General features: G+C 36.5%; 2 protein-coding genes across 2 annotated transcripts in view; one reads left to right on the top strand and one right to left on the bottom strand.

Moving 5' to 3' along the window:
• The window catches only part of LOC140139479 (TNF receptor-associated factor 2-like), a 37,523-nt gene extending 16,772 nt beyond the window's left edge, over nucleotides 1-20,751 (bottom strand). The window contains exons 1-4 of the mRNA XM_072161216.1: nucleotides 20,700-20,751; nucleotides 14,364-14,551; nucleotides 12,230-12,293; nucleotides 4,810-4,911 (exon numbers count right to left, since the gene is read on the bottom strand). Of these exons, the coding sequence (XP_072017317.1) occupies nucleotides 4,810-4,911; nucleotides 12,230-12,293; nucleotides 14,364-14,515 (318 nt within the window). The 5' untranslated portion in view covers nucleotides 14,516-14,551; nucleotides 20,700-20,751. The remainder of the gene's footprint in view (nucleotides 1-4,809; nucleotides 4,912-12,229; nucleotides 12,294-14,363; nucleotides 14,552-20,699) is intronic.
• A 5,532-nt stretch (nucleotides 20,752-26,283) lies between these two features.
• LOC140139169 (uncharacterized) lies at nucleotides 26,284-27,561 on the top strand. Its single transcript, XM_072160949.1, has one exon. The coding sequence runs from the start codon at nucleotides 26,284-26,286 to the stop codon at nucleotides 27,559-27,561; it is 1,278 nt and encodes a 425-aa protein (XP_072017050.1).
• The last annotated feature ends 357 nt before the right edge of the window (nucleotides 27,562-27,918 follow it).

The following is a 27,918-nucleotide window of genomic DNA, read 5'->3' as shown; positions in this document are numbered from 1 at the left end:
ACATTTTCTTATGCAAAATGTCCTAATCTAGATTTGCAAATTGGGTCCCCCAAAGTTTGGTTTACAGTGCAAAGGGAGGCAGAAAGGATTTTTGGCAGGCTGAGAGAGTGGAAGCAATATTTAGCAGGCCAAGGCCCAAGAGTGGGTAGCAAGACTTATTGGCATCTTGGAGCGTTACATAAAATACGACAATCTAAAAATATAAACAGATACATAAGAATTATCATATATCATTATCTCTCTCTCTGTCAGGAGGTGCAAATACTATTTAATTTTACCTTGAAACCTCAAAATAGGCTCTACACCAGGCTTCCTCAAATAGATTTGTTGAAGCGCCACATTAAATAAAATAAAAACTGCAAAGCGCCACTCAATGGCTGCGAATTCGCAGGGGTAGTAAGAGGGGGGTTACCCCCCTCTGAAGCTATCGATTTTTTTTAATTTGAGGTGCAAATGACGCCATTTGGTGCAACATTTTGTACTATTTTAGCCTGTCTTTACAAGGATAACATGGGAATCACATTGTTTATTATTATTTTTTTTTAAATCTAAACGGCGCCGCGCTCCACTCGGGAAGCCACTGCGCGCCATATGTGTTTTTTTTAATGATACGGCGAGCCCTGCTCTACACAATCCCTTTATTATGATACCAGCTTGAACTTGGTGGTACGTGGCATGAACAATATGGGGTAATTAAAAATAAAGTACACAGCGTAAAGGATATGCAAGACAATTAAAATTAAATAATACACAAGAAATTGATGGGTATTTTTGCCCTCAGAAATTTTAATGATATTCATATCTGACAATTCTTTATTTTTACCAAGTTGAGACCAACTTCAACAAAAATGGCTTGACACATTTTTATCAGAAACTATAAAAAAAAAATGAGGAAGTTTGCCCACATGAGATGTTTATCTTTAGAAAACAATAAAAATCAACAGAATATGTTTAGCAGTAATTTTGTCATTTTTTTTGAGCCGCTATGTACGATATTATAATTTTTCATTTGAGATCCGTAGGGCCAACATAAGTCCTCACCTAACAAAAAATTACAAAAATGTGAGACTATATGAGGCAGGGACCATCAGGTGATTTTTAATTACCCTGGACAAAATTTGATGGAAGCAATTCGCTGGCCAATTAACAAGATCTATATCAAAGAGAATGGGTGCAACATACATTATTATAACAATTTAAACATATAGGCCTATCACCAGACTTTTATATGAAAATGGCCACACAAAATCGAGAAACAGCGGACACAAGTATATGAAATTGTTTTCCCTAACCAAAATCAATTGCCATCATGCATTGATCATGTTGATGTGATTACTCAAAGCAGCTTTTTTATATGCTATATACCTGAGCTTTAGGTACCTATACCTGAATATATTATGTATGATTTCAACCATCTTAAAAATGGGGTGGATTCAAGACCATCAAGAGCCACAATCAATCAAAATGTTATAAAAAATGGCTAGGTGAACAACATACAATGTATATGAGCACCATTAATTGGATGACCAAGATGCAATAGAACACTACAGATTCTATGAGAGAGATACAAATACAATATCTACTCCTATTCCAGAAAAATACAGCACTAATTTTTTGGGATAAAAAAAATATTATCCTGTTTAGCCAAATGAAACATAGCTAAATCCTAATCCTTTAGTTAGTCCTAACTGGCAATAAAAGTAAAATTTTAATATTTGGCCAATTTTTGGAAATAAGGGCCAAAAACATGCGCTTTTAGGGTGTTTTTCCTATGCTGTGACAATCAAGCTCAAAGACTTGTACTAAGACTAATTTCTGTTTATGCATTCTAGTTTTTAGAAAAGACATGTTTCAATTTTATAACCCATTATTTAGTTATAGTAACACAAAAAAGTGGGAATTAGATCAAAATTGCGGCATCTACTCAAGATTTTGAATGCTTAGACTTGCTCCAAGTCTTTGATTTTTGTGACTCGATTGTCAGAAAACATGACAAAAATGCCTGTTTTTGCCACTTTTTTTCAAGAAATTGGCCAAATATTAAAATTTTACTTTTTATTGCCAGTTAGGACTAACTAAAGGATTAGAATTTAGCTATGTTTTATTTTGCAGAACTTGATCATATTTTTTTAATCCCAAAAAATTAGTGCTGTATTTATCTGGAATGGGGATTAGCTGCTAAATACAAATGTACACCAGGAATGAGCTTCATCAAATACATCCAAAAACTATAGGCAACAAACAGTACTTTAACTTGCCCAGATATTTGTTCAATATTTTAAAAATAAGTATGTATGACCGCTGTTGATGTGTGCCTACATTATCCATAATAGGTGAATAAATTTACAATACTCTGGCAAAGTGACGTAGTTAATCGGATTGCTACCATAGCAATAGATGAATACAATTTTGACTGTATTGCCCCGCACTACAATGTTCATGCAGTACCGATGCATTGAACCATAGATGTCAAAGAAATGCTAATCACTTGCACCTGTAAGATTAGATCCTTTGAAAAGAGCGGTATTGTGTTCAATCTATTACATGTATATGATTGAAGCCAGGTGATGAGTGCAACCTGCTGTACATAGTGCAGAGCGATCTATTCAAAAATTGTATTCATCTAATTGCTATGGTAGTAAATCCGATTATGACGCCACTTCACCAGTGTATTGGACATATGGGCAAGTTGAAGGAACAGCCATGTAATACAACTTGCAAAGCAAGTTGATTCTGTCAATTGTCAGCAAGCAATACATGTATGCCAAAGTTGCATGAGCCCAGATGATGTACGAAATGTATACAATAAAGTGGCACAAGACTTATGGGTTGAGAACCTGATACTCTACAAGATGTAGGAGCTACCACACAGGTGTTAGCATGCACACACATGCCATCACAAATTAAAATCTGAATTTTAAAAGGCTTTCTTTCAAATTTGAAATAAAATGTTATCACAAATGGCAAAAGAAAAGTATTTCAGATCATTAAATATATTGCATTTACAATTATTGCAATAAAATGCATGCTTATGTTGCTCAATTTGCAGTTTCTCATATGCATTTGTACATTACTGTATTCAACCTAATTAGCATCCCTGACACTTGTGTCATCTGACATGGGTGTTTCTTTTAAAAGTCAAACTGGAAAGAGCTGGTCATTCTCCATGCAAATCTTTTTGTTATTGTCTGTAGAAAATGTTCCAGCCATTAACCTGTAATTAAGCCAGACAAAATGTGTTGCCCTTGCCCTCCACCCACAACCCTCCAACAGGTCGATCCCAATTCAGCAAAATCAGGGTTAGGGTTTTAAATTTTTATTTGGTCGAAATGTGAAATGTCCAAGAAATGACTTTTGTTTGTCCTTTTAAATTGTTTTGGTGAATATTTAAATGCCAAATCTAAATAATTTGGCTTAGTTATAGAACTTGCTATGAGCATGGCATAAAGCCCATAATATAATTGAAGACCGAATGAAGATGACTAGTTTGCGTCTGACGTCCAGTCAACCAGCCCAAAAATGCCGTACTGCGCAGGTCAGCAACCAATCACATCGGGCCGGTGCCCTGACATCAGACGCAAACTAGCCTTTTTAATTTGGTCTTCAATTATAACAATTAGTTCTGCAACTATATTAAGGAGTCCTTCCTACAAACTTTGCATCATGTACGAAACAAGTCTGTTTGTAGTGCTGTTGGCCAAAATGTTTGCAGAAAAAGTACATTAAAATTCATAGTTCATTTCCTATTCAAGTACAAACTCGTCAGATGTGCAGTCATCCCAAAAGAGGCATTTTGAAGTAAATATTAAAAATAAAAATTGCAGAACCAACCCATGCATCACCTCAGTAACTTTCACAGGAGGGCAAGACAACATTTGTTTTAGGCCAAGTTTTCATGCTACAATTGCACTGAACGGGAAGGGGCATTAATTAGGTCAGGCATTAGGTCAAATATGGTAATACCTATTTATTACTGCCCATATATTCGTATTAATCCACTGCATACGTGCGACTACCTACAAACATAAAATAGCAGCAAAATTGTGGATATTTATCTACACGAATCTGTTGCATTAGATTACATATAAATATATCTCAGCATCCGATGATATTGATCAAGTCTTATATGTCTCCTTCCCCCCTCATCTAATAACTATATACCTACCAAAAATACATATATAGCTTACTGTATACCCGTACCTCTCTCCAACCAGTTGGCTGCATTTTTGGTTTTGCTCTTATTGTAAAAGTGAGCTTTTGATCATCTTTGATGATATTTTTTGACTGGCTGATGACATTTGATTTTATTCTGGATTCCATACTCATGGACTTTTAATTTTTATGCATAAAAAGACTTCACAAAAAGTAACACAGCTGTTACAAAATTGAAGACCTGAGCGCAAGAAGACCGTAAGTCCACTTGGCCCCTCAACATGTATGTACACTAAAGTTGCGTATAGTTTAGGGTTTTATAGTGTTTAATACATGTTCCAGGGTGAAAACATCATGAAAGGTTGTGAAAGATTTGTTTTGGCCCCTGAACATGTATAAAACATTGCCAAACTATACGCAACTTGAGTGTATACATGTTGCGGGGCCAAGTGGACTTATGGTCTTCTTGCGCTCAGGTCTTCAAATATGTCTATATAGCATCAGAACTATTAATCGTATTCACAATATTTTAAGATAGAAAGAAAGGAGGTATATGTATGCATATTTTGAAAATTCTCAAACACATACGTTATATATCTTCTCTGGAACTTCTCTATATAATCAAACAAACATGTATTTAATAAAGTTGTTACTCACATCCAACTCCTGGTAGATTCCAGACCATTCACAACCTTCAAGGAGACACTTCGCCTGTAGATTCTGCAACTGCTTCCGCACATAGAAATCTGGGTTATAAGACTAATAGAAATATAAAAATACAAATTGCACACAATCAGTTGGATTAATTAAATTCTGATGATCGGAACATGTACGCTTCAAACGGGGAAGAACACGTACAAGGCTGAACTTTACCCACACAATTTCTCCTTTTTCAGGATAAATTCGCATACAAAAATTGCAACGAGTGTCAACTTGTAATGTAATAATTATTCTCTTCGAATAGAGATAAACTTGTTTTTGCAATAGACCTGGCCTTTAATTTTGATAGTTTTAGCTCTAAACGACCCCTAAGTTGCTCATTCCTCACATATCTGGGTTTTTTTCAGGTGATTTTCAACCAGAAAGCTAACAAAGACCCTTGATTTTGAGAGTCTGCAGCTCCGAAAGACCCTCTTTTTTGGTACACCATCCAACAGACCCAAAACATACCCACCAAAAATTGAGATGTAGATAGGCTCAAAACTCAGAAATAGTGAATTTCAACATGTGTATATCACCTCAGAGTCTGACATACGCGTATAGCAATGTTTTCAAAGAAAAGAAAATGATTGGAATGAGAATCAAGACATTTGAAAACTGCACTCTAGAGACTGCTCAAGCATTTTGTGATTCTGATTTCATGCAGTGAACATGCAATGGCAGTATGGTATATTTGCATGTTGAAAATATATAGCGTGGGTTGGATTATCCCAAACTAAAAGAAGAAAAAAATAAGGACCAGAGTCCCAGATAGTCATCCAAAGATATGGGTAGTGATAGTAAATATTCATGTGGAACATTATTTTTGCATTTTTGTGCAACCCTTTTGTTTCATTTTCAGGCAATTCGACCTCAAATGACCTTTGACCTCAAACACCGCCATTACATGGCAGCTCATATAATGCAGCTTTTACTCAAGTTTGGTTGCAATCTGATGTAAACTATTCATGTGAGAACAGACTTTGTATTTTCAGCCTATTTATAAGTTGACCTCAGATGAATTTTGACCTCAGTATGTGACATTGAAAAAATGTTATTCACAAAGTTTCAGGTGATTCTGATTTTGCAATTGCGAGTTATGCAAGATTATGTATATTTTTACATCGCATTTATATAGGCCACTGTATGTGCTATAATTAACAGAACATATTATATAATACATGTATCTGTATCAGTGTCGTGTCCAGGAAGGCTTTGGGTGCTGAAGCCCCCCCCCCCCACCCCCACACTTTGTTAAAAATCATGTAAAATCAGCCTTTTTTGGGCAAGCCCCCTGCATAAATCTGCTTTTGCCAGTTTTTGCCTGGTTTAAACCGGCAAAAATGGCAGAAACTTCCATATAGTCACTCAAATATTAAAAAATAACACAGAAAGCTCATAAACATCAGCACACAACTTTTAACGAATCATTCAACATAATTTTGTCTCATACAGTCCTTAAAATGAAAAAGTTTTGAATCTGATATATGCCACATTTCGGTTAAATGCACATGAGCAATGAAAACGCATGCCTTCAATATAAATCACTTTTTTAGTTTTTGCCAGCTAAAACTGGCAACAATTGTTTTTGCCAAGCAGTTAAAACCACGGTTTTTTCCACCTGCGGCAAAAACCTGCGAACCCTGCCGGTGTATATGTAGACTGATCCATATATACCAATTTTTCAAGAAATTTGGACCCATCACTATACTAAAAGTCAAAATTGTTGGCTAAATTTAATACAAATTGCCAACATTTCTGGCAAATTCCTGCAATTATGCAAAATAGGGCTATATTTTTTTTAAATTGCTAAAATGTTTAAAAAATAACCTTTATCCATATACCAAAATTGACCTACATGTAGAAAAATGGCTCATTGATATAAACAGGTCATTTGTACTGAGTACCCCTTGGGTAAACACCGGGGGGGGGGGGAAGTCTATGCTTAAAACAAGCAAAATGAACCTTATTATTTTCTAACCAATCAACAAAATACACTGCATTTAATGATTATTAAAATACAAAGTGAAAGTTAACTCATTCAGTCTGGATACCGTAACTACATTTTAGAGGTTACTTCGGGTCAGTTTTTTAATTCCATTTTGACCATGATATGGAAGGTGTTTTTTGTATGGGTTAACTATACTAATTGATAGAACATACATGTACAACTTTGTGTTTCACATAAAAATAAAATAATTTCAAAAATATGCTGGAGTGGACAAAATTACCTGTACATGTACATATGGGGCTATACTACATGTACTTTGGCCCACTATCCTATGAAACCCAGTTAAAACCTAGCTATTTTAATGACAGGGTCTTGAAAAGAAGCTCACAAAAGGGGTTTATGTAGTCCTTTAAAGAAAACATGAAATACATGTGAGATGATACACAATTGTTGGTTTCAACCATGATTACAAATTAATACTTTTTGTTATGTTCTCCATATCTAAAAAAGTTGTGAGGGCAGAGTCCCAGAGAAACATTCCATTATAGCAGTCAATTGAGAATTCTAACTATGCCAAATAATAACTTTTCCAAAAATTGAAGGGCCAAAATGAAGGAACGCCTACAATGTTTTACGGTACAAATGACAGTAACATATATGGTATGTGAGAGTGAGGAACATTTAGCATATAATTGTGTCAAATTCAAAGTAAAACAAAATGGAAGATAAAATGTGTCAGTAACTGTTACAGATATACCTCTGCGGTTATGTTACTTTTGGTCTCACTTGCTAAATCCAACTCAAAGTGTCCAAGAAAAAAAGTTTTGTCACATAGTCTCTCAAACATTTGGCAAAAAGCTATATGTGTACATCCATATCAAAACGATGCACTGAGCTTGTTGGCTGCTACATGTGTCTCATTTTACATAATAGCTATGACTAAATACCAGACTCATCTTATGTGGAGGTCACTTCAAATCATCCTCAATTCACATGGAATGTTCTCTGTATTCCTAAACCAAGTGACTTGGGGATAATTTGAGTTGACCTTCGCCTGCGATATGAGTCCCGTATTAATTCCTAGCTATTATGTAAAATGAGACACATGTAGTAGCTGACAAGTGCATCGTTTTGATATGGATGCACACATATGTGCTATGCTTTTTTAATATTGTTTTTTTAGCCCACATTTTTGTTTGCCGCTTTGCTGCAGTTTTGCCTTTTCAACTACATAAAAGCCCAGCTAAAAGCCCAAAATGGGCTCACTGTGTTGGGCTACATGGCAAAACTGATTTCAAATATAGATGTGCATGTGCAATAGTGATGTGCAAGAGAGACAACCCTCTTTTTCTTTGGCCAATGTGTATGAAACATGTGTGTGTACTTGATAATGAGTGAAGCGCTCTGATATAGATATGTACACTTTAACACATATAGAGTAAGTGTTTCTTACAAAGGGTCAAAAACCAGTTTGTCATGAAAAAAATTTAAATTTAAACAAACTGGTTTTTGACCCTTTCCTGTAGTCTAAGAATATTGTTACTTGATGCCCCAGCCTTAGTACCAAAATATGCAATTTATTGTATTGTATGCCAGATGCCTGTACTACATTCATAACCTCGTGAATATAGGCGATATGTGTAATCCAATCAGATTTTATTATTTGTAAAAATCAAGGTCATTAATATATCTCACATTTGACGGCAAAATGTGTAATTGTTTTAGCGTAAATATTATTCCGTGCATAGTGTTGTGCATGGAACAAACTGCTTGTGTGCTTGCCCTCTGAGGAAAATTTTGTAAAGTGAGGAAAATTTTGTAAAGTGAAGAGTTAAAAGTGATGGTTATGAATGAGGTTAATAATTTTGCATCAGTAATATGTCGTGCACTGTGAAAAATCTAAACATTTAGCTTTGGACCTCGGAATACCCCTCGCCCCTCATGATATTCCTTGCTTCCAAAGGCACAATGGTTGGTTGTCTAGGCCATTTCAATGCAAAACCAATCCTAGCTATAGATGTTAGTAAAATCAACTACCGTATTGTTTGTAATAAACGCCCCGGGGGCATTGCATTTTTCCAAAATTTTATTAAGTGAATTGTCGGTGAGAAAATCTTCAAAATCAGGTTTAAATTCCCGATGGTGCTCCTGTAGATAGGAGGTATTTACACTACACCTATACTAATACTTCCGTTCGTTTCCGAGTTGAAATCCAAAATGGCGTCTCATATCAAATACGATATTATCGCGGTAAATGCAACAAAATTACATCTGTAAGTGCATTAAGCAAGAATGTGATTTAGTATTAGTAAGTGAAATTCTACCATAATTATGCAATAAACTGAATGGAAGATTGAGTCATTTGTCCATGCAATTTAGCGATCGTCACTGACATGACTTTGCATTTTTGCCCATTTTTCATTGACAAAATGGGGAGGGGACATTTATTTAGAGGGGGGGGGGGCATTTAATCCCGCGTTTAATACAAACAATACAGTATTTCATATGCACTCAAAATCATTATCACATTAAAGCCACCTGTATGATTTCAATATTATGAAATTACCGGTAGTTCATTTTTTTCAAACCTGATTGTTGGACATATTTGTTATATATTTACACATGTCCCAACTTACACCCAAATGGAATTCGCTATTCGCTGGCGAAGTGGTTACATCACTTCTTAGTAACTGGATCATGCCCCTTTTGGAATTGGTAGTACATGTCATAGACTTTGTGTTGCGATCATTTTGATCGTGGTGCAGAACTCAAAAGCGTGATCCAGTTGAAGTGATAATCGGATTACTCGTAACACTTCGCTGACGAATTAAAATTCATTGAGTTTGTACATGAGCAGTTTCAACATTAATATATCATACTTCGCGCATTAAAGGATGACTCCAGCAATCACAACATTATGCCTTAAATATGTTAGAAAAGTATGGTAATTATCAAGCACAAATCACATGGTTTTATTTAAAACAAACTTATATTGAAAAATAGCCTGCTCCCAAAACGCGATATTCAAAATTCCCGCGCCAAAATTATCCAGTGCAATCATGTAATGGTTATGCTCAATTTGTTGTCAGCCTTCATTGTATTACTGGGACGTCATTGTACTCCACAATCTCGGTGCCCGGGAATTTTGAATATCGCGTGTTGAGAGACGGCTCTTTTAATTCGTTTTTATGGTCAATATGAGTTTGTTTAAAATAAAACCATGTGATTCGTGCTTGATAATTAATTTTCTAACATAAGGCATAATGTTGTGATTGCCGGAGACATCCTTTAAGTCCCCTCATTGAACTCCATGTTTAACAGCCTAATAGCCAGTGGAGTTTTTTGCTTGTTTATTTGTTTTTTCACTTTGTCTTGTTATTTTGGTTTAAAATGGACAGAAAAACTTCCTGAGAGTTATTATATTAACTTCAGCATTTTAGGTACAGAATAAGAGAATTAAAATTTGACTGAAATTGTACATCATGATTATAAATTTTTTTAAATGGGTGTTAAAACTGAAGCCTTGTGAGACTAAACATTGTACATTTACAGTTACATACAGCTACAAATGGTAAAGTGAAAAGTTACTGTGGCATGTGTATACATGTGTGTTTTGTATGGTGGTGGGTATCTTACTGCATAGTGGTATAGTTGTCAAACTATTAGGAACACCACATTACAGTCTCTGGCAGAGAAGAATGGCAGTTGATTACATTTTGAGAGTGTGCACAGCATAAGACGGAAGTGGGGTTCTGATTGGCTGACTCAATCGTCTGACAACAGCCAACAATCTTATTGTCAAATTATGTGTCAAAACGTTGGTCAGCGCATGCAATATTCCACGTATGTCGCTCATATATACAGGGCGTTCGCGTCATTCTGAGCAACAAGGGACTGCCATTCTTCTCTGAAACCGAGTGTAGGTCAAAAAAAGAGGTTTGTGTGCCCTTTCATGATTGATTTTTTTCCAAAGTTTCAAAAAGAAGTAATATATTGAGCCTTTTTCTCATCAGCAGCACTGCAGAACATAAAATGCCTCAATACTGATATCTTATAAGGATTTATGACAGCACACAAATAAAACATAAGATCAAGTCTACATATCGCTATATCCTATATTTTATAAATATTCAAATCTTATTCCCAATGATGATTTTTTTCAACCACACATGCTGGTCATGGTTTATTCAAAAATTGCATAAATGTGCACCTACGTAATTGATTACCATCCAAGGGTTGATGTATCATTTTAAAATGAAAATCTATGAGTAGTTTTGTCATTAACATGTATGGCAATTTCAGGTTTTAACAATGTTTTTACCAACAAAACAACACCCATTTTTAAAATTTCTTTTTTGATCAGTTGGGAAAGGGCAACAAACCTTTTTTTCCTTAATAGTAACTTTACTACACCATTTTTACCTTATTTTCTCCTCTGGTATATCCCCTATAGAGGGGTATAATAAATAAATATAAATAAATGTAGGCATTATATATAGCCCCTTGGAGCATAAAGGGGTGTTTTATTAGGTTGATTATGTCATTGGATTTGTAGGAACTAGACTAGCATGATGGGTTCGTGAAATTGAATAAAAGACTTTATGGTTCACCTCGACTTACAAAATGTAAGTAGCGATGTCAATGCGTTTTTCACTTGGTTGCACTTCAATTCTGCACCCAAACCACCCTTGTATGCATGCATGTATGCACAGCATGATTTGATACAGTGACCAGCAAAATATGCAGCTACGTACATCACTACCGAACTTAAGATGAACAAAAGTTTACATCTAACTCTTTTTTTTTTTGGGGGGGGGTCCAAGTGATTCACAGTCCTGGTTAGTGCCACCCTTGCTTTACATTAAAATCAACACTGTTCCTGCACAACACTGTAAACTACTGTCTACATTTTGAAGAAAACAGAGGATGTGAATTTGACAATATATTTCAGTGCTGACTGCTACCTTTAATTTTTACTTCACAAATTGAAAACAATATAATGGGGCTGCGTATAATGAGGGGTAACATTTCCAAATGGCATAACAAAAAGTGCTTGCCCCACTCAATCCACTCCCAGCCTGCCAGAAATTAATTCCCTCTCAGCCTGCCAAATCATTTTTGCCCCCGCATATACCAAAATTTCGGGTTCCAAATTTGTAAACCTGAAATGGTCTAGATAAATAATATTCATATTTGAAAATTTCTGTACTGTCTGTAAGCCATTTTAGAGTGGCTTTTTAAAGATGCCCCATAAATGTGTGCCAAAGTGCTTCCTCCTTCGACCTGCCAAAAATTGCACCCCCCCCCTTTTGGCTTGCCAAAATATTCGTCCCACCCCTCAATTCTACCCTCCCCACAGGGCTCATATAGTTATTGTATAGCTAATGATTTCAGAGATAAAAGTCAAGAAACATTAAATTATCGTACCTGAAGTATCCCATCTTCTGAATCTTCCACAAGGCATGCAGGGCACCGGAGCTGGATTCTGCTGCTATTTAATTAAACAACAAGAATATCTAGGTTAACGCGGCTGTGTACTCTAGCCATTGTTTCTTTCTCAAAATTGAGTCTTTTTGATATGTTTGTACCTTGTTATGTTTTTTATAAAAAAAAAAAATGAAAATCCAGATTTGTAAACTCCAACTGCAATATTTTAAGGATTTTATTTCACTATTCCATTTCGTGTTTGAAATTGAAAAGGAAAGAAAATCTTTGTTGTACCAGCAAGGTACACGCAGCATAACAACTCATCGCGTTGCGATCGCGCAATTTGTTAACGCACAAATACGCTGACGATACGCTGACGCTTATCTGCATGCGTGGCGCATCTTATGGAAACACCACAGAAGCACTGATTTCACAAAAACCTAGTGGTCAAATGGCTCCGTTTTAGCTGATAAAATGTGGGTTTTTTCAAGTTCTTTCCCCCGATTTAGATATCAAGTTATGAATGGATTTCGCTCAAACTTCTCAAGGGGCTGTGGATTTACCCGATGTTCACGTAATATAAGTTTCAAAAGCGAAAACTGTCGCATTCTCCTGTGAGATTCGATGAAAGTGCAAAATGTGACCACTTTAAACTTCAATGGCCATTATTTCAATGTTCATTTTCTCGGTAAAATGACGATTTAGGTACACGATAACTCAATAAATACAGCATCTATAGGTAAGCAAATATGATCATCGTAAAAAGCATGATCGACTCAAGAAACGGTTTCTCATTTTTTTATATTTTGGTCTATTTCCGATTTTGGGCATCATTTTGTGCAAATAGGCGTTTTTGAATTTTAAAAAGTTCATTTTGATGCCTTATATGGTCAATATCTCAAAAAATAAGGCCAATATCAAAAAAATAAGAATGGAGCCTCAAGATTGAGCTAAAAACAAAATAAAATATTTTGGAAAGAGTGTTTTTTTGTTATGACGTACCTAACAAATATTGCCAAAAACTCACTTCTTTGTGATTTTCTTCAAAATTGTTGTTTTTACCCCAAATCTGTATTTATATTAAGATTTATTGATGTCTTGCCTTCATAAAAATGTATACTTTTATATGTTTTATGTGAATAATTACAAAGTTATTGCACTTTTACTACATGCATGTCTGAGAGTACACAGCCACCTTAAGTCCTGTACATGACAATATCATTTTTTGAGCAACAAGTGATACACATTTATTTTACACAAGAAATAAATCCTATTTGTATCCTAAATTTTTGCTACTTCTACAACAAAATTGGCATGAAAAATGTTGGTAAATGCGAGCAAATATAAATGCATCAACCTAAGGAAAATAAAGGTGTCGGAGAGCACTGCATGTAGCGTGTGAAGTGCGTGCCCGCGCATTATACACACTTAATGCAGTCCTGGCATAATGTTTTAATGACATGTAATATGAACAAGGGAGGGACTGACATAATTCCCCATTGTTTCCTGCACTTGAAATCGAAACAGGTTTTCCCAGTGTTAGCCCATATGTGACCCATCACATCGAAACACGGCAGTTGTCGGAAAACCACATTTAAAGATAATAAAGAAAAAGGGCCTCGATAAATAAAGAAAATAATAAGGAATTTGAACTCTATTTGTCACATAAAATCACCATTCTACATGCGACATTGATGAAAGAAGTATCATTTTAAAGCTGAAAAGCAGTCCTTTAGCTTACATTTCATTTTTGACGACAACTGCCGTGTTTCGATATGATGGGTCACATATATGAAAGGAAGTTAGTTCTCCCAGTGACACTTCACGGTACAAGCGGAAGGAAGTATGTCCCAGTCAGAAAGTAAAATGTCAGTCAGGTATGTTTGAAAAAATGCCCTAAAGAAGCCAAATATGAAAAAGAACAGAATTTAAGATACTAAAGTAAAATTAAGTATTTATTGGCCAAACTGGAATATCACTATAAACGCTAGTGGCTCCGCGATAAACACACGAATATAGCGCGGCACAGAAGAAAGCATACATGCGCCTTATCGCGTACACGCTTAGTACGCTACATGGACGCAACGTGCATGTTCCAGTTTGGCCAAGAAATACTTAATTTTACTGTACTTACCCAGCAACCTTCTCTTTCACACATGTTTCGCAATACCGATGACCGCATGTTGACTGAACAGCAGATTTCAGAAGCTTGCTGCAAATACAGCAGAGCAGTGTGGTGCTTAATGCTGTCTGGTCTACAAGAACCTCAGGTGGATAGCCAGGCATTTTCTCAAGTTTTGTATTCTCTATAACTGGGAAAAGCTGGAAACAAATTGGGACAATATCAAAATGTACCATTAGCCTGGGTTGGGATCAGAATTTTCAACACACTACACATCGATGTTTGAATTGATGCAGTTAGGGCAATTCCATAAGGTCATGCCTCTTAAACCCGCCCCTATTTGCATCTCGAGGCCTTTTTTTAAAACTAAATTATGCCTTCCAAGCTTTAAGTCAACAAAAATTTATAAATATTCACCCCACCATATGAAAAGTATACATTTTCTGAAAGGAAATTGCACACTGATTCCAAATATGACATTTAATAAAATGTGAGGGGCAGTGTTATGCTGGTTTCATACTTTCCTGCCGCTTGGCGCTTTGAAGATGATTTTGCTTTATTACGCAGTCGCACAGCGGTGACCAGCGGCAAGCTGATATATCGATCACTTCACCACTTTGCCGCGATGGCAAAACCGCTGGGAGTTGAATCAAATCAACTCGGAGCGGTGCCGCTATGACGTACATTGTATGAGAACAAAATACGATTTTGGAGCAGTGCTGAGCAGCAACATTGGCTTTCATAGTCATGCCGCTGCCGCTCAGCGGTCTGCCGCACCGCTTGCAGACAAGTACAAGAGGTTAAAATAGGTTATAATTTTAAAGCATAAAAGTTATATTGTCAACTTATAAATGGCTCAAAATAAGCTAAGGTGTCATAAAAGTGTAACACACAATTATTTTTCCAGCTCTTTTCTTTTGGTCTCCAACCAGGTTTAAATTATAGTATGCACATATATCGTTCATAATACACTAAAAGAAAGATAAGTTATAGACCATTTACTTTACAAATTTAATTTTCTAGCCCTTGCGTACGTTATATTTGACAGACACAATTTTGATGATTTTCTGCAATCAAATAAAAATTTATAAAGTATTACATAAGGTATTTTGTGGTTATTTAGGTGTAGGACCTACAGCAACTGATTGTGGAAAAAAATGTGTCCAAATATTACAATAAGGAGGATAAATTGTTATAAATAAAATATGTGTGTCTGTCAAGCCATAACATACATAAGATGTCTGTCAAATGTAACACATACAGAATAATAATTTGGCAAAAACAGTAGTTCAAGATGGGAAATTGAATAAAGATCACATGCAGTTTATAAATCACATGTTTTAAAACACTTTTATAAACTCTAAACTATCATCATAATGTGAACATCAAGTGATTTTTTATTTTTTTAAACGTATTGCGTATGTTACTTTTGACAGACACATACAAATCTTGCGTATGTTACTTGCGTACAAATGTTTGACAGACAACACTGAACAATGGATTGTGTCATCAAAAAAGCTTCTCCTCACAAAGTGATAGTGCCACAAAGCTAGGAGCTAAATGCTATGTCATGTAGCATAATTAGCTGTATCACCCTAGTTTAGCAGGAATTACAGCACCGTCTTGCGTATGTTACTATTTGACAGACATTTCAAGAAAAATTTTAAAATTGTTATATGTTCAAAAAAGATGGCAGCCACTTACAAATTGATTATAATATGGAGAAATGAAGTTATTTACAATTGATTTACCCTTTAGTTTATGCTTCAAGTCTTTGTTTATAAAAAACTGAGGGACTTCAAAATCAATCAAAAGTTTGACAGACAATAGTAACATACGCAAGGCAAACTTTTAAATCCTTTTTTGATCTGTTAACTTATAATTCATAATGCCTCTTTCTGTTTTTTTGATTGGTTTACTGCACCATTTTGGGAAACAGGTCACATGAATTTATATAAGGATCCATAAAAAAAATTAAAAGCTGTTGAAAAAAGGCGTCTCTTGGCATGTTACAAATAAAAGTGTAAAAATAGGCATTTTACAGCTATTTTTTATTATTTTTATTATTTAGAGTGAAAGGATTTTGTACATGCTATGTCTTTACTACCTAAACTTGCCACTAAACTAGCAAATATTCCATTTCTATGATTATTATTTTTTTTTAAAGATGTCAAAATATATGGCTATAATATGACACCTTAGCATATTTTGAGCCAAATATGAAATTGGTGCATTTCTTTGTCACTCCCACATACTTTTAACACATACCACTGCCACCACCTCCACCACCATGTGTAGCTACATGTAATCATCTTGGGCAATTTGCAAATAAATTGGATTGAAAATATCTGTACAATTCTTTACTTGATTTCCATTTTGTCTACTCTTGTCGTTAGAACTCAGGATTTTTGTGTTTGCTATTCCTTCAAATTTATTTTTGTTGCTAAGGATTTCTAAATCGGATATTTTCTGTCTTAACGTTTTAATCATTCTAATTTTAGCCAGACAAGTAATTTCAACCTTTATCTATTGATGAAACCTGATGACGATATTCCATTCATTCGACGCACCATGTCGTCACTCACTGGGTTGGACGATCGATTGAGTTAAATTTGTATGCAGGTTACAGGGCCATGCCTAATGGCAATCTCGCATCATGGAAATATTTTTCAGCCACGTTGCAAAATGATCGGACAGAAATACATGTACAATGTGTACACTATCAAGGCGACTCGATCGGTAAGCATCATTGAAACTAGGCAATATTTAGTATTTCTTCAGATTTTAATTTCTTGGATGTAGTTTACAGTTTTGATTAGTTTGATGATAGTGGATTTTTAAAACCAGTCCGCTATAGTAGATGTTGTAATAAACAGTTTGACATTTCCGCCGAAGGATGTGAATCCATTAAGATGTGGCGATCGATTTCAAGATTTTAGAAATGAATCTTTCCTTTGGGCTGATTTTTGTTTCTTGCTAACATTTAAGGTGGTACGAAAGGCAAAATCAAGTTGCTCTGATTGAGATTAAAATAGACTTGTTGAAGAGAGATATGCAAAATAATCTTAATTCTAAAATTTGAGCCAAATCGGACAAACGGTTTTTGAGATATTGCTGTTGAAAGATTCTTTGTATTCTATTGTTTTTGCCATGATATATTGATGAAGTTAATGAGGAAAATTGACAAAATGTGCTCATTAATATTAATTTTGCCAATATTTTCCCAATATTTTATGAATAAACCTTCATACTACTTTTACCTTTAAAATTTTGACCTGACACTTTGCCAATGTGTCTCTATGACATAAACCTTTAACATGTGATTTTCCCGCCCATCTAATTTGCATATTTGCATAATTAATTAACCTTAAGTATAATGCTAATTAATTATGCAAATATGCAAATTAAATTTGCAGGAAAATCACATGGTAATGTTTTAGGCCATAGAAACACATTGGCAAAGTTTCATGTCAAAATCATATAAAATAAAAGTAGTATAAAGGTTTATTCATAAGATATTGGTATAATATTGGCAAACATGAATATTCATGAGCACATTTTGCCAATTTTCCTCATTAACTTCATCATCATTAACGTGGGCGTCACAATGATAGTCTCCTACACAACCAGATTGTGTCGGCCTGACGCTCATCGATCCTAACAAACCTGTGTTAGCCACATACAGTCTGGCGGCTGGCCTGAGACTAATTTTATACACATGCAATGACGTACATATATCAGCCAATCATATTAAGCCTTAATTGTTTATTTCCGTTTAGCTGCACTGCTCATGCGTCATGCTGATCAGCGGCAAGCGACATGAAAGTATGAAACCAGCATCAGAGCCGCCATTTTGACATGTGCGTTCTGCTCGTGAGAAAAATTACCCTTTGTTGACGTTTATGAAACAAAATTTTCGATAACGGGTCATACTAGGATTTCAATTTTTTATTTTAAAATGAAATGGCATGTTGTTTTGAGGAATAACACAGGAAGTTTTGAGTTTTATTTCAACAGGTGGTTTATGAAGGTGAGTGAAATCGTGATGAGGTTTTCTAACTGTTTCAATGATCCGATAGTAGGATACGAGACATAGGCTAAAAAGGTCTTACGCATGCGCTGTGGTGTTCTTGAAATCATCTAGAAACGATTCATTCGCTAGGCTTCTCATGAAGCTTAAATTGACAGGCTGGGATCACAGATGCTAACAAATCTCTTGTAATTTTAAGATGGTGGATATGCCAAGCAGCCTTGATGTTCGGGCACACCACTCCACGCCATACATAAATTCTCCCAGTCACATTTCCCCAATATGAAATTTTTAAAAAGTAAAATTTTAATTTTAATTCTTTTAAAGTTTGGCAGAGGCGGGGTTCGAACTCACGGCTCACCGCTTTGGCTAGTATCAAGTATACCATACGTCCAGCGCCTTAGACCGCTCGACCACGAAGAACTTGAATAGTGTCACCGTGAAAATTTATACCTATAATATTAATAAATCGCAACTTCATTACTGCATCATATTTTGGAATTTTATCTGCTTAAAACATTAATGTGTATTATAATAAAGCTACCATTATTTATATTGTTGAATTCTCAAGCGCATAGAGACAATTGTCGAGGGTCCTATGAATAGGCCTACATATACACAATACATAAAATCGATTTTGATATCGGCCATGTGCTCTGCTGTGCATGTGGTTTCCCGCAGTGGCGGAAGTTGTATTACGAAGTGCATCCAAACTCCATTTTGAAGCAAATGATTTTGACAAGGCATTGGATTGTTCCAGTTTGCATCCTAAATCCACATTAGACCCCTAATTTTATTTACAAAATCAAAAGATTAGATTATCATAACAACAAAACGGTAATCTTTTGTCGGGTCTAATGTGAAAATTACATCAAAAATTGTTGTGATAGATGTACAGTTAATATTCATATTATCCATTACCTATCTGATGGTACAGTTTTTACACAGAAAATATTTATTTGAAAAACCTGCCACTCGGCTTTTTCGGAAAGGTCACAGGGTCGCCGTGACCTGTGCAATAATTAAAATTAAAATTTTTCTTATTCTAACAGCAAGCGTTTCTAGAATATATTATGGCGAAATGTGGTGTAATGTTCGGGTACATGTATGTGAGGGTGCTTGACCAGGCATAGGAGAAGGCTAGATTATTCAGCTATTTTAACAGGTCTTTAGTCTACCTCTCTGTTTGCAAACATACAAGGATGGCAAAATTGTCATTTACTTATCAAACAGGTTGTCAAGTTGAACACCCACTATACAATGTATGTACATTTGTAGTATGCATACATGTACACATGTGTGTAACTATCGTGTGCACCAAGCTCCACATTGTCACTAGATTTGAAGATCAGATCATGTATGTGACTGTGTGCAGTACCAATTTCATATCACTATATAATTGCAAAGAAATTTGTTGAAATGTTTGAACTGCGCAAAACGTTAAATCCCATTGACACACAAAATGGCATAAGCCAGTCTCTGTGTACATGTACATTTGTACATACATTGTAGGAACGGCGTACATTTGACTGGCAAGCGAGTCTAGTACTCATGTACTACATTGTCACACACACACACCCCCCAGCATACATACTAAAAAAAACCAGTGGCAGTGCAGAGAGCGTTGTTGTTAACTGTTACGTACATGTAAGACGAAGAAGAAACCCGCTCCGGAGCCCGCCCTACGTACTCATTATTTCATTGTACTTATTGCAATTTGCCTCCACACATTACGTAATCAACACAAAGCATTTGTGAGGAGTCTAGTGAGTGGATAAGAAATTGACAGCGCAAGATACGAATGACACGCTGATTTTTAGTTGTCAATCATGAATTGCCGCAACGTTTTAGTATTTTACTGCATGGCATTTCGCAAGCACCATGACAAATTATCCCGCAAATTATGCCGTATTTTTCCAAAGATCATCTCATATGAAGTAAGCTGAATGCGATCTGTACTTGTGTAACATTCCGATCGCTTTTGATCACCTATTATCGGCGAATTTGCTTGAAAACACGTGAGTTCATGTTGTGTAAACATAATTAGCATGCACAAAAATGAAATTACGATGCAAAACAATGCAATTTGAATGCGCAGCAGATCTATAGAAATAAGGCTGCCCGGTTTTATGCAGAATTAGACCACGTCTGGTTGTTGTTCACTGTTGTTGTTGTTGAGTTCTCGACTCAACTACAGAATATGTGCATTGCATGCCAAGTTTGGCTTAATTGTACAGGCACAAAAAACACATAACTCTTACTAAAACGCTATCCAAATAAATAAAGACAGTTTAATTAACACAGAAATTCATACTTACCGTTTAAATTCTATGTTTTAATAACACAATCGTCATGATAAATATCTTAATTTCTCAAGGCAAAGCGTTGGTTGCGCCGTTGCAGTCAATTTAAATGCTAAACGAAGCTTGTAGTCCGTGCGCCGCTCGTCAGGGTGCACAGCACTAAATGAACGTCGCACTAAAATACGGCCGATTTAAATACACACACACTATGCACTACACAGGCCAAGTAAAACAAATAACATGTATAACGTCTCCGCCCTCACCAATTTTTGGAGGTTTTCAAATATTTTTTTTTTACTTGAAAGTTTTGTAGTTTTGTGAACGGTCCCTAAATCACAGATTCATGTAAAAAAACACAGATTCATGTAAAAAAACGGCTCCTAGATATTTTTATCTAGTTTTTAAAAATTAATAAAAAAAAAAACATTTTGGCCCAAGAATTTTTTTTCGTTGCACGAAAAAAAAAGTGGGCCAAAAAACCGTTTTTTTGGATTTTGGGCCAAAAATGAGCATTTGGCCCAAATTTGACCTCACAGATGAACTTATCAAGTCCTTGCCATTCTAGATTATGTAAGCCTATACTTTTATATACTTTAGGCCTACACCAACAATTTAGCAGAACGAGGCCCAAAAGTTTCCATAATTCCAGGGTTCAGACCAACAAGTAATTTTACATGAATCTGTAATTTAGGGACCGTTCACAAAACTTTCATCGCAAAAAATTTTCGCCCCCCCCCCCCCTTTTCAGATCCCCAAAATTTCAAAAATACCAAATGACAATTGGAATGATATCCTTCACTTTTGAGCAATTTATAAACAATTTTAATTTTTTACACTTTCGCTGGGATCACTGAATGGGGCTTTAACTTTTAAGGTTACCGTTGCTTGGTTTTTCATGCGCTTGATTTCAGAGGGGCGTAAGTTCATAACAGAAATAGCCATGCAGAGAATGAACAAGCGTACGAGCCGGATGCCGGGGGAAACGGAAGCCGTTTTTCGGCAATTTTCATAAGGATTTTGTAACTTAAAGGAGGATTTCGTGTAGCATCCTATTTTTATGACATTTTTCAGTAGATATCCACGAAAAAAGAATATAAAAACTAGCGGGACACCCGCGCTTCGCGCGTATGGGGTTAATCAGATGAGAAATTGTTTTAGGTACCGCACCGCACTCCGCAGCCCCGCACCGCAGATCAGTTGGCTACAAATTCTCGTCCATTGGCTAATTTTGAAATTTGACATTTTTAAAATTCAGAAGCCCATTGGGTTAGGGTTAAAGTTAGTGTTTATTATGAATATTTATAAGCACAGGGTGCCCCAGAAACTTTACCATTTTAAATTTTGATATTTAGATATGTATCTCCTCTACAAATTATCTTGTGCATGATATGGATGGATTCGTGCAAAGAGGAAACTTGAACAATTGCTTACTTGACCAGTTTCCTTGTCAATTATTAGCTAATTCGCAAGCTCAACCGCGAATAAAGCATTTTCAATCCCGCCATCATCTACCTTTTTGCATAGGCCTACCTGAAATACAAACAACATAAATACACATATTTTGGGGAGCACCAAGCTTTGAGTGCCAGACACGAGCCGGCGTTGAACGGATCAGGGTATGGATACAGGAAAGTTCTGCACTTACCGCATGGCCGACTGCCTTACCATACCATATCATGATTTATGCTTATCCTTTTCCACAACTTTATTCTCCTCTTCTCTTCATTTAACGCTGCCCGATCATCCGCAATCTAAGATGAAGTCACAGCTATGCAAGTAGAATCTACGTTTATCGATCTCCAAAAGCGATTCGCGCTACTGGAACGGACTGAAACCGCTTCCTCCGATCCGCGTTAAAAAACCAGCGATCATGGCTTAATATCAGAAAAGCGCGCATTGTAATTACGAACATAATAAAAATACCGATACATTGTCTACTCGTTACCTATTAGCCCCCATGTCACAAGGGAAAAAGCGGTAAATCGCACATTATTTCACATTATTTGCGCATTATTTGCAGAATCTCTCCTCTTTTTTCACATTATAAGCTTACTTAACAGAAATTGTGGGAAATTTTGGCGAACTTAGCGTTTTTGAGCGATTTTGCCCGTTTTACCGCTTTTTCCCTTGTGTCATGGGGCCTCGGCGTCAAAAAAAATTAGAATTGATTCGGATCAAAGTTTCGCAACGAGAACGCGCATATTACTTAGGGCTTTCGAAAGAGGCGGGAAATTTAAATCAAATTTGCTCCACAGGTTCCAAAGTACACAATGTGCTTACACTCAGTGATTTACCAGCCTACCTTGTATGTCCGATGTGTGAAATGCAGCAAATGCTTAATGGGCTGTTCCAGTTAAAATCCTTACACCCTCTAGATGGAGGTCATGACGTCAATCTTGCACAGAGGAGTGTAGATATCAAATATGGTCACCCATTCAGGCAACTCCATTTGATATTCACACTCCTGTGTGGAAGATGCCTTGCCGGGTGGGGAGTATGGAATTCAAATGGAATAGCCCAACATTTCTTCTTTTGTAGGATTTGAAGGATTTCAATATTTAAGTCCGTTCCAGATCATGATTTTACATTTGAAATCACTCGCCTTTAAAAAAAAAAAAAAAAATCTGCAGGGGGGTAGGTGGGGGGGGTGGGCTGAAAATTTGAAACGTTCAAAATCACTCATATTTTTAACCACTGGAATCTCAAGGCAGCCAATGTGTAGCATATAGCTCAATTTGGACTCCAACTTGTATATTTTGCATAGGGTTCCATGTAAAATTAAAACTTCAAATGCATTTTTTTGTTTTTCTTTTTGTTTTTTTCCTCTGGCGTCAAAAAATTAGAATTGGTTCCGGATCAAAGTTTTAACGAGAACGCATATTACTTAGGGCTTTCGAGATAAAAAAAAAAAAAAAAAAAAAAGCCAAAAAATTGAAATCGATATTTTGCTCCACAGGCTGTGTACTGTACAAACTCAATGTGTAGCTGATAGAGTGAAATTTGACTGCCACACTCTTGCAGCCAATGGGCTATTCCATTTGACATGCATACACCCCCTAGATGGAGGTCATGACCTCAATCGCGCACACAGGGGTGTAGATATCAAATGGAATCGCCTATCCAGGTAACTTCATTTGAAATTCACACTCCCTGTGTGGAAGATTAAGGGCATGTCTTCCATAGGGGTGTATGGATTTTAACTGGAATAGCCCAATGGTTTAATCACCTGTTTGAGTTCTGCAGTAAAATCATCTGCAAGTAAGAAGCCCCCATGTCACAAGGGAAAAAGCGGTAAATCGCACATTATTTCACATTATTTGCGCATTATTTGCAGAATCTCTCCTCTTTTTTCACATTATAAGCTTACTTAACAGAAATTGTGGGAAATTTTGGCGAACTTAGCGTTTTTGAGCGATTTTGCCCGTTTTACCGCTTTTTCCCTTGTGTCATGGGGCCTCCTATTCATACAACCTTCCCTCATACAACCTATTCATACAACCTTCCCTCGATTTATCGGTGACTTCGTGCAAGCTAGACGTGTTTTTTTGGAGCTCCGGAGCTCTCTCTTTTTTAATCAACTTTTTGCATATATTTTTCAAAATTTTTGGATGTCTTCATTGCCTAACTGGCTTTTATCATTGGATGTTTAATATAGTGAACTTTGTGGAGTAACTGTGAATTTATGTTGAGAACTTTGATGTATTTTTAACTTCGAGTGTGAAGACCAACGAGTCACCGGGAAGCAGAGAGAGGAATTCGGCGGAGTTTACATTATCAACCAACAAGCAAGGATCTTCAAGTGCAACACAGCAACGGAACGTGCAATCTTTTCATCGTGTCTTCAACCATCTTTAAGTTATTTTTATCAACTAGTGGCAGTGTTATATGTGAAATTTGTGAACTTTTTGGATGTATTTTATGGCTACAAGCAGCAGTGGTTTCTTCAGTAAAATTTTAGCCCAGCAGAATAGGATTTGGAGTGCAATTGGTAGGCGTGGCAGTACATATACAGTACAGAAGCAGAGCAGAGGACATCGCATCGGTTGATCATCTTTGTGCAATACATGTTATTTATCATCATCCATCTTGTAATCGTGTATCATCTGAAATATAGCGTAGTTTCTTCATCATCTGGTGTATGGGTCATTGTGATATTGGTGCAATATTTGTGATTTGTGTCATCTTTGGTTTTGGCGGGAAAGCGGCGGCCATTTTGAATCCGACCAAATAGGGTGTGGCGCAGGAGCAGAACTTGGAGCAGAAATCAAGCAAATGAACTTCACAGACCTCGAGATAAAGGGAAGTAGACATTTCATATTTTTTCATATCATTGTATGTTGAACTTGAAGAGGAGAACAAATCTTTGCAGCAAAACATTTCATTTTGTGTCAACTATACATCTTTCGTTTACATTGTGCAATTGTGAATTTTTTGGCAGCAGCAGCAGCATAAAACGTTAGCAGAAGTAGCAGGAGATAAATCATATTTTTCCAGTTTAAGTGTGTGTATTTTCCAGCAAAACTCATCATGAATATCAGTGGTGTTGTGAACATAGTATTAGTCTACTTATTTGTGAAACATTGTGTGACATGTGTGAACGGGCGTACATCTGAAACAGAAGTAAATCATTCATTAGACAAGTTAAATTCGTGGGATGGAGGTTTTTCTCAGACAATAGCTAGAGTGGATTGTACAGCAGGTTCAACTTTGTATATTACTACATATAAATTGTTGTCTAGACCAAGATATATCAATATCCAGCTTCGTCCAAACAGACATATTGGCATCTGCATGATCTTATTGTTATCAGGTGATATCAATCTAAACCCTGGTCCAGTCAAGTGTGAGAGCTGTAAAGTTCCAATAATGAAAAATCGCAGAAAAGTGCAATGTGTTGAGTGTGACGATTTATACCATGCAAATTGTACCAATATTTCCTCGAAAGAATACAAAACATTCAAACAGAACCAGGAATGGTTTTGCCCACTTTGTAAACCTGAGCCTTGTGGTATGTGTGATAATCTGGTGACAAAATACCAACAGGGACTGGAGTGTGACAACTGTGAAAAGTGGATCCATGCGCAATGTGGTGGAGTTGATAATGAAACTTATTTACAATTCGAAGGAAAAATTGCACCTGGATATGCCCAATGTGTGACATAATGAATTTTTCAGACTCCCTATTCAATTCATTTTTGGATTGCAGTACCAGCAACCAATTTTCCAGTTTGAGTGACAATGACGATGGAAATTCAACCTTCTCTGACGTATCTGACGACCACTGTCAGATTCCTGATCGCAGTACCCCCGGTAAAAAAGCAGCTAAAAAAGTTTCTTCTAATAAAGCAAAAACAAAGAAGAGTAGCAGGGAATCAATACGTATTATGTTACTGAACTTCCAGAGTATTGGTAACAAATCGGCCGATATCAAAGTGCTTATTGAACAATATAAACCTGATATCATTCAAGGCACCGAAACTTGGCTTTCGCCGAACATTAAAATTCTGAAATCCTCCCGGACTCGTATGATGTGTTTAGGAAGGATAGGCAAGAGGGGATCCATGGTGGAGTTCTACTTGCGTGCAAGAAGGATCTCATCATGACAAGGCGGGAAGAATTTGAAACAGAAAATGAACTCATGTGGAACCAACTTGAACTCCAGGGGCGCCACTCGCTACTGATTGGCACCGGTTATAAACATAAACATGACAATGTAAAATTTGTCACCGATCTTGAGGTTTCTCTTGACAAAATTGAAAAGAAAGGCAAGGGCTATAACATTATCCTGGCAGGCGACTTCAATCAAGCAAATATTGACTGGAAAAATAGCACAGTCATCCGCGATCACCCCGCATCTAAATCCACAGCAGAGCTGCTTCTTGAGACTACAACAGGTTTTGGTTTAAACCAGCATGTGTTGGAACCTACAAGAAAAGACAGTATCTTGGATCTTGTATTCACTAATAATTCAAGTCTTGTGAGAGATGTCAAAGTTGATCCAGGACTCAGTGATCATTACATGGTAATCACCGACATAGATTTGAGAGCAAAATGGAAGAGACAACCAAGACGGAAGTACTTCGTCAGGCGGAAGGCAAATGAAGATTTGATTAATGAGGAGTTGAGTACCTTCAAGGACAAGTATTTTAGCATGGGAAATGTCTCTGTGCAAGAAAAGTGGGACAATCTTGAAAGTGAAATAAAGACAGTCATGAATAAGCATATTCCTCAAAAGACAGCTGCTAAACCAAACAGTTTGCCATGGTTTAAGAGATCACACCACAGACTCAGACGCAGGAAGCAGAGGGCTTTTAACAAGGCGAAAAAGTCGCAAAGTAGTGATGACTGGAAAAAATTTTTGTCTTGCCAGAAAGAACTTAAGAAATCTCTCAATGAATCCGAGCGTGAGTTTGTTGCAAATAATCTTACCACTGCAATGAAAGAGAACACCAAGCAGTTTTGGTCATACATGAAAAGACTGGGTAAAAGTGAAAGCGGTGTCGCAGATCTCAAAGTTAACAATAATATCATTAGCGATGGGAAGGAAAAAGCAGAGGCATTGAACGCACAATTTGCTAGTGTCTTTACAAGGGAAGACAAGGAAGCGATTCCTACACTTGGCAGTAGCAGTATTCAAGACATTCCAGATTTAATTATTCATGAAAAGGGGGTTTTAAAGCAACTCCAAGAACTGTCTCCGAATAAAGCAGCAGGACCTGATGAGATACCGCCATGGTTTCTCAAAATGTTTGCTGAGAAACTTGCGCCGATATTTACAGACTTGTTCCAAGCTTCTGTTGATCAAGGGACTCTCCCCATCAATGGAGGGAGGCAAACATTTGTGGCATCTTTAAAAGGGGGACAAAGCCGTGCCTGAAAATTATAGACCCGTTTCGTTAACAAGCGTCAGCTGCAAGATTCTGGAGCACATTATACATTCACATGTTATGGATCACTTGGAGCAGCATAATATTTTGGTTGATTCACAACATGGCTTCAGATCTAAGCGCTCCACTGAAACTCAACTCATTTTAACTGTTGATGATATTGCAAGAGCTTTGGAACAAGGGGATTCAGTGCACATGGCAGTTCTAGACTTCTCCAAAGCCTTTGATAAGGTTCCTCATGAACGCCTTCTGAATAAGCTTCATCATTACGGGATTAGAAACAACCTTCATCAATGGATCAGAAGTTTCCTATCAAATAGGACCCAGAGAGTTGCATGTGAGGGCAA

Source organism: Amphiura filiformis, chromosome 18, assembly GCF_039555335.1.
Source record: "Amphiura filiformis chromosome 18, Afil_fr2py, whole genome shotgun sequence".
Taxonomy (NCBI): domain Eukaryota; kingdom Metazoa; phylum Echinodermata; class Ophiuroidea; order Amphilepidida; family Amphiuridae; genus Amphiura; species Amphiura filiformis.
Note: the sequence above shows the minus strand (reverse complement) of the source record. Positions and strands in the feature narration are given on the sequence as shown.